General features: G+C 44.2%; 1 protein-coding gene across 1 annotated transcript; it reads left to right on the top strand.

Moving 5' to 3' along the window:
• The first annotated feature begins 5145 nt into the window (after window positions 1–5145).
• On the top strand, window positions 5146–7113 carry LOC111833648 (secreted frizzled-related protein 2-like). The gene is made up of 3 exons (XM_023792151.1): window positions 5146–5733; window positions 6199–6279; window positions 6702–7113. Exons 1-3 carry the CDS (start codon window positions 5238–5240, stop codon window positions 7004–7006), a joined length of 882 nt encoding a protein of 293 aa, XP_023647919.1. The 5' UTR covers window positions 5146–5237; the 3' UTR covers window positions 7007–7113.
• The last annotated feature ends 1370 nt before the right edge of the window (window positions 7114–8483 follow it).

Genomic DNA, 8483 nt, shown 5'->3' with positions numbered 1-8483 from the left:
CTCAGGTTACAGCTGACATTCATTTTCTGATCAAGCGCATTCAAATCAAAATGTTATCGGTGATATTATCTTCCCCTTAACAGAAATGCCCGAAATAAGCAATAAAAACTGCTCAGTGCCTAACAAAGCGACCTCTAAATTTGGGATTCGATCACATAACAGTGGTGTCTGTAGAAAATTTTGATTGTGGTGGCCGTCAGGGGCCACATATGTTTCTGGGGGTGGCCGTTCTGCATCGCCTGTTCAATGGTCTCACTTCTGTGGTCCTCCATAGATTTTCTTTTGTGACATGAAGTCGTACTCATACAACATACAATGAAATGCTTGTTTTGGCAGATTCATCTGCTGTGCTATATAAAACAGGGAATATATAGTATATTATAACAGATATAGTATATCTAAAATGTACATAATGTAATAAAATGTATTAGATTTAAAAATAGGAAAACGGATTAAAACATTTTGGGATAGTCTTTGGAAGAGTGGGGGGGGGGGGTCAGATTTTATAACAGCACTGTGCAGAGTCGCCACCCGTCCCGGGACCGTCTCGTCCAGCGCCTTCACGGCTTTGGGAAGGTTTCTAACCAGCGCTGATCATGCGGTGATCCTGCCTCGAGAGAGCGGGCTGAACACATGGACTTAATAATGTGAGTGTAAGTGGGCAGCCCTCCTCCCGCGGGGCACGGCCGGGGCGCGTATCGCAGGACCGGCGCTTCAGAGCCGCGCAGACGCTCACGCTGCGCCGCTGACACGAACCATGCACGGTCCCTCGGACCCCGGTCGCTGCGCGCTTTCATCACTGTTACCTCATTACAGTCGCTGGGTCACGCGTCCTCTCAGGTTACCGCCTAAGGGCTGCGCTGGCAGACTGACCCGCCCCCCCACGCTCTATATCACCGTGTATCACGCTTTGCCATTTAGCCCCGCGGGGCTCGGACGCCGTCACTCATAAGCTGCAGTTGCGTTCTGACATTACGGCGTTATACTTAAGCATGTGTGCGCTTTTCTCTCCACAAAACAACACACAATTGACTTGCTTATGTTGTTTGCAAACACTTAAAAACACAATGCACTTAATAATTCATTATTTTATAGTATTTCATTCTGTCCCGAATAGTCCACATATATAATAACTTAGATATGCGTTACTTCTTGAAAACAATGAAAGAAATCAACATCAGGGAAGACTAAAATTAGTTTGTTACAAAAAATTAGATGCGTTATGAATCTTGCCATTAAGAGATTAAAACGTGATTGTTGTTGGAGTTTTAGCGAGATAATGGATGGCCAGTACATTGCCAATAAAACTTTACAATTGATTGTTATATTTATTTGATCCACCAATCCATCCATTATTGTCTCCTATGTCAAGGTTTCTCAACCCAGTCCTCGGGGACCACCAGACGGTCCACGTTTTTGCTCTCTCCCAATTGGCAGGGAATTGGGAGAGAGCAAAAACATGGACCGTCTGGTGGTCCCCGAGGACCGGGTTGAGAAACCCTGTCCTATGTCACACCTGCCAACACTCCCGTTTTTCCGGGTTTTCCCGTATTCCAAGACTAACTTCCTCCTGTTTTGTTGTTTCTCCTGGAAAACTCCCGTACTTTGCATGGCCCTCAAACTTTATGATCGTCATACACGGATCCATAAGTTTTGTATGTTTGTCTGACGTTACCCAAGTTGCTAGATCATCTATGAAACACAATTTAGACGAGGGCATCTTTTTGGTCCAAGGTCCACCTCAGATTTTAGGTCAAAGTCAGAGGTCCAGAACAAATTTAAATATCAAACACTTGATGAACTTTAATGAGTTAACAATGACCTTCGATACAGACATCAATAAATAACAAAAAATGGGAACTTCTGACACTTGCTGATTGTTTTAAGAACCACTGATCTAGACACACAATCCACACGCTACATAGAATTTCAACCCATCTGTCCTGCTCTTGTTGCGGATGTTGAACAAATGGCGAATTAATTAGCTAGCTAAATTAGCTGGTGTCAGGATGTTGGGACAGGATGGCGTTCCACCAAAAACAACCAAACACACCCACAAATGTAGCACCGATGGACTGATCAGTTCCCGCTTGCACTCGCTAGTCACCAGGACAGTGCGCATGGTCTCCTGCAGAGTCTGTAGGACTGACTGTAATGTCGGGCATAGTGGGGAAAATGACACGAGCCGACATACTAGGTCCCAACAGTCACCATCATAAATGTGATAACTTATTTACTTGCTTATCACCCCCCCCCGTAACTGAAACCTAAACGTTGGCAGGTAAGTCCTACTCAAGGACACAGGGACTCCACAGCCTCTCTGAAGCTATGGACTCCAGGCAGGGAATATCTCAGGGTGGAGTGCCAACCCATCGCAGGGCTACTTTATTTCATATATTATTTAATGACATTTAGTCAGGAGTATAAATGCAACCATCCAGCTCCTCATCGCCCAGTGATGGAGGAACCAATTTGCATATCTCATTGTTCAAAGCACTAATAAACCACAGTGTGTAAATATTTGAATCCTGTGTCCTGACGGGCTGACAAGGGTAAGTGCTGTTCTGTAATCTGCAGACCATCGTCTCCCTCCAGCTGGTAACCTGGGCCAGGAGATGGTCGCTGTTCCACTTTAGTGAGAAATGGCAGCATTTTTAACACAAGGGAAGGAGGCCAGTAAGCGTCTCTGGCAAGAAACCTGGACCTGATTATAAGCTCTGGATGGGACCCAGACTGACAGAACGCTGAGAGTGCAGGGAATGACTGTTTATTTCCAAGGACCCCTGAGAGCGGGGAACTCGCTTTGTCACTAAGACCATATTTCACTGCACACTGGCTCCTGAAGGGATGGCCTCTGGTGACAGACATAAGCATGATCCTGATAAATGAGTAAAGCATACGAACCCTAAGCTGGCAGTTAGCAACAATTACCCTGCCCATACATTCAGTTACCAACAATTACCCTGCCCATACATTCAGTTACCAACAATTACCCTGCCCATACATTCAGTTACCAACAATTACCCTGCCCATACATTCAGTTAGCAACAATTACCCTGCCCATACATTCAGTTAGCAACAATTACCCTGCCCATACATTCAGTTACCAACAATTACCCTGCCCATACATTCAGTTACCAACAATTACCCTGCCCATACATTCAGTTACCAACAATTACCCTGCCCATACATTCAGTTACCAACAATTACCCTGCCCATACATTTGCACTATGGCTGAAAGAGTTCCCATGTGAAAATGACCAGGCTGTAACCTCACACCCCCAGGGCTGGGGGCTTTAATCTGTGTGGGTGGAAGTTGAGTGTTCTCCCCGTGTTGAGTTGCGTGTTCTCCCCGTGTTGAGTTGCATGTTCTCCCCATGTTGAGTTTCATGTTCTCCCCACATTGAGTTGCATGTTCTTCCCGTGTTGAGTTGCATGTTCTCCGCATGTTGAGTTTCATGTTCTCCCCATGTTGAGTTTCATGTTCTCCCCACACTGAGTTGCATCTTCTCCCTGTGTTGAGTTGCATGTTCTCCCCATGTTGAGTTGCATGTTCTCCCTGTGTTGAGTTGCATGTTTTCCCCATGTTGAGTTGCATGTTCTCCCCGTGTTGAGTTGCATGTTCTCCCCACACTGAGTTGCATCTTCTCCCTGTGTTGAGTTGCATGTTCTCCCCATGTTGAGTTGCATGTTCTCCCTGTGTTGAGTTGCATGTTTTCCCCATGTTGAGTTGCATGTTCTCCCCGTGTTGAGTTGCATGTTCTCCCCACACTGAGTTGCATGTTCTCCCTGTGTTGAGTTGCATGTTCTCCCCATGTTGAGTTGCATGTTCTCCCCGTGTTATACTGGTTTGCTTCTAGAATCCAAAGACCTGAAGTCAGGATGATTTGTGTTTCCAATTGCCCAGAGTATGACTGTGCCCAGTAGTGGTGTTTACCACCACTCAAGCCATGTGGGGCTCTCGAGGTTTGGGGGCCCCCTATTGGCTACAAACAGAACAAAGTTATTTTTGTGTGGGGCCCCAATAACAAGAAACCTGACCCTGATTGTGCCCCATGGAGAACTGGCATCCCTCCTGGGGTGTACCCCAGACCCGTGCCCTGTGATGGACCAGCATCCCATCCAGGGTGTACCCCAGCCCCGTGATGAACTGGCATCCCGTCCAGGGTGTACCCCAGCCCCGTGATGGACTGGCATCCCGTCCAGGGTGTACCCCAGACCCGTGATGGACTGGCATCCCGTCCAGGGTGTACCCCAGCCCCGTGATGGACTGGCATCCCGTCCAGGGTGTACCCCAGCCCCGTGATGGACTGGCATCCCGTCCAGGGTGTACCCCAGCCCAGTGATGAACTGGCATCCTGTCCAGGGTGTACCCCAGCCCCGTGATGGACTGGCATCCTGTCCAGGGTGTACTCCTATCTTGTGCCCTTCGCTGAGGCATGATACATAAAACTCACACCTGAATTGTGCTTCCTTGAACTGAACTGTTTAGTATTTCAACACTATCTTAAGCAATAGATTAAACGATAAAATTTTATATGACTAGTAGCATGCTGGGCAATGGATGTGTGAAAGTAATGAAGAGCTTAAGTTAAATATCTACAGATTATACTGCACACTGAATGAAAAATACTGAGCGTGGGAAATAGGTGGGCGCGCGACACTTGATGTACATATAATAGGAGTCCAGTGTCTTTTAATAATTTTTTTTTTTTCAGTTTTCTTAGTTGTTTCTACCTGTAGTGTGACATCATACATGGGTATCTACCTCTAACATAAATAACCAAAAAAGTAAGAAAATATGTCAAAATAGAATTTAATTTCTCAAGTTGCTTTGTTGAAACACGCTGAACCCAGTTTAACTGTCATACCTATCCGACTTTTCTAAGTTGCTTAATCAGATCAATTTAAGTATGAAATATGAATAATATAATGATGTTGCTCATATATTTAATCGTCCGAATATTAATTATTGCATGCATCAAGGGGTTGCAGATAAAATTAGATTAACTTAAATATTAATATATTTACTCCTAACGTACCAATCAATAAGTACACTATAGAATTCAACTCCTCCCTGATTCATTTACATGAGGGACCGTTTCTAACCTCTGCCACACGTACCGAAAGCGCAGTATCTGAGAAGCCCATGCATGGATGTATAGTTAAGACATTTCGGTAAAAACATTTTAAAGCGAGACGCATGTTTTAGGAAAGTACTCAAAGTAGCCCACGACATGCATTTCACGCTGATCGTCACCGCCTTGCTGGGCTCAGTAGGATCCCTGGACGCCGTTCACGGGATATACGCTTTCGGTCAATCTGATCTGTTTCATAAGAGGAGCAACTGCAAAGCGATCCCGGCCTCTCTGCTGCTCTGTCACGACATCGAGTACACCGACATGCGGCTTCCCAACCTGCTCGGCCACGAAACCATGAAGGAGGTCCTGCAGCAGGCTTCGTCCTGGATCCCCCTGGTCCAAAAGCAGTGCCACCCGGACACCAGAAAGTTCCTGTGCTCTCTCTTTGCCCCGGTGTGCCTTGATGACCTGGATGAGTCTATCCAGCCATGCAGGTCCCTCTGCGAGGGGGTTCGGCAGGGATGCGCGCCCGTCATGTCTGCTTTCGGGTTCCCATGGCCAGACATGCTGGACTGCAACCGCTTTCCGCCAGATAACGATCTGTGCATCCCCCCTGCCAGTACCGACAACTTCGCACCTGTCACCAAAGAAGGTAAACGCTGCTATTCGTTATCGCTCCAAACAATAAACTAAAGATTTAATCACGTAGGGATCGACCACCTGTCCGTACACAGACAAACAGGTCCGCGGCCAATTGTTTTAATTGCGAAAAACAGAAACAATGTAGACTACTTTTTTTTAATAGGTCTATCACGTTCATGGAAAACATAATTTTGATTAAGATATCCATCAGAATTCTCCATGGTGTTGACCCCTAATATACATGAACTCTGCTTGTCAAAATCTTTACAAAAATCAATTGAATTTTAAAACTGAATTATAGAATAAGGCGTATTTTAAAATCTGAGTTAATCTAAAGACGTAAGATGTAAACAGTCATGAGGTGGCAGCTTAGAATTATGGAATAATGTGCTTTGTCCTTAATTTTTTGATATTTTGTTTACGGTAAATGCAATTTTGGTCGATTTATTTACTGATGTGTGTTTTCACTTTTAAGTTCCAAAAGTTTGTGACGCTTGCCAAGAAAAAGAGGAGAATGACAATGAGATCGTTGACAGCCTCTGCAAGAACGACTTTGGTACGAAAAACATCATGACTCTAATTGCTATAAGATATGGATCAACCGGAAAACCGTAAAATACGTACATTCCTATTAATCTCAATTTTTGTATTTGACATAAACATAACTGGCGATCTTTATGGCAAATCTTCTGCCAGTTATCTATTATTCAGAATTAGCTCATTTAAAAATCTACACTGGTTTAATTGAAGAGTAACTTCAAGGGGAACCAGTTGTTAGATAATTCTGTATTTTGATTTGAATATATCTGAAAGGTTAGTTGGTAATAGCTGCCCATCCAATGAATTAAGACTTAAAAAATGTGCTAATTTTCCCGGTTGATTGGTTATTTCCCGTTGGCCCCACCCTCAAAAGAAGAACCACTCGCTAGTCTGAACTCAGTGTCGGATGCTTGATGTGTTTTTGTGTCCACGTCACAGCATTGAAAATCAAGGTGAAGGAGATCTCCTACATGAACGGGGACACCAAGATTATCCCAGAGAGCAGGAGCAGGACCATCTACAAGCTGACGGGTGTGACGGAGCGGGACATGAGGAGGACCGCCTTGTGGCTGAGGGACGGCCTGTACTGCACCTGCGATGAGATGAACGACATCAACGCCGCGTACCTGGTGATGGGCCAGAAGATGGACGGGCACCTAGTCATCACCTCGCTGAAGAGGTGGCAGCGTGGCCAGAGGGAGTTCAAGAGGATCTCGCGCAGCATCCGCAAGCTGCAGTGCTGATTGCGCACGCGATGTCCGTCAGCAACGCCGTCACCCGCCAAGCGGGGGCGCCCGAGTGCCGTGTTCCGACGGACACAAATGGATGTAAAGAGCTTCATTTCTGACTGATTAGGCTGCAATTCTGTTTAGAGACGAACAACTGTGTGTCAGTTTAAAGTAAAAAAGACAGTTACAGTACCTCTGAATTCAATATCTAGTACATTTTCACTGACTTTTCATAAAAAAATGTTTTCTATGGAATTATTTTACATTTTTTTTACCTTGTTCTTTGCAGGAATCTTGAATTGTTCTATACTTTGTATATATATATTTTATGACAGGGCTCTTGTAATCAATTTAAATACATTTTATAGTTTTTTTTTATCTCATGTTTTTTTTTTATCTTATGTTCAAATACTTTCATGGTTTTTGATCTTTTAAGCTGAAATAGATGTTGGATGTTCCACCTGTTGGTTTAGTGATGTACTGAGGTTTATGAGAATAACAAAAGTTGTTTGCTGTATATGGTGTCTGACTGAATGATTACTCTGCGTCGAAAATCAATATGCAGCTTAATCCCGGGTGCCCTTAATCCAAGGCAATACAGTTATAATCTTGTACTTTGATATATTGATATGTATTTTTAAATTAACAAGCCATTGTACAATAAAATTGCATGACTTTAATAATATTAATGCCAAGGCTTTCATTTTCAGACATGCCTTCTTAATTTAGCCAGTTGCTTGGGAAGTTATACGTATTGATCTATAATGACTGACCATGCAAGAGTAAACTTTGCAGTTCTTGCCATAAGTGGCAAAAATATTCACATTGGCTAAACAACCACATACCAAACGTAATATTCATTCATACAGCAATCCGTCCAGCAAAACATATAAAGTGATTGCTGCATTAATCAGTTCAATTTATTTTTATATAGTGCCTTTCACAACAGTCACGGCAAGGTGCTTGTGGTACATTGCAACATCAAGACAGAATAATACAAAAACAGGCAAAAGGGAGGACAAAGAAATGAAAAGAAGGAAGTAAAGAAAGAAAGCCAGATGCCACTGGAGGAGAGGAACCTGAAACCCCCAAGTAGGAAGAAAAAAAACTTCTAGGGGTCTAAGGTCAAACCCCCCCAGCCCCGCACCCTGGCCAGGCTTGCTAACCTTATAGAAAAAGAAAGCGTGGGCTGGCTCACTAAAAGCAGGGTGCAGACTGTGGTCGAGGTCAAAGCCAAAACCAATCAGTGAGTCAGTTTTCCACGCCAGCGGCCAGACTGAAAGTCGACAGACTGAAGGCTGCACCCACGATGTTAAAGGTCATGAGTCACACCCACAATGTCACCCCTCCATGGGACTGATCCAGGATTCCAGCTCAGATGGGGGCCATTACCCAGAAAAGAAACAAAAACAAGCAAAGCATCACAAAATGTTGAAACATTGGACATCTAAGTAATATTCAGCATCCCAAAAAAAAAATGCGATCAAAATAC

The sequence above is a fragment of the Paramormyrops kingsleyae genome, chromosome 12 (assembly GCF_048594095.1).
Source record: "Paramormyrops kingsleyae isolate MSU_618 chromosome 12, PKINGS_0.4, whole genome shotgun sequence".
NCBI lineage: Eukaryota > Metazoa > Chordata > Actinopteri > Osteoglossiformes > Mormyridae > Paramormyrops > Paramormyrops kingsleyae.
This window is presented reverse-complemented; position numbering and strand designations above follow the sequence as displayed.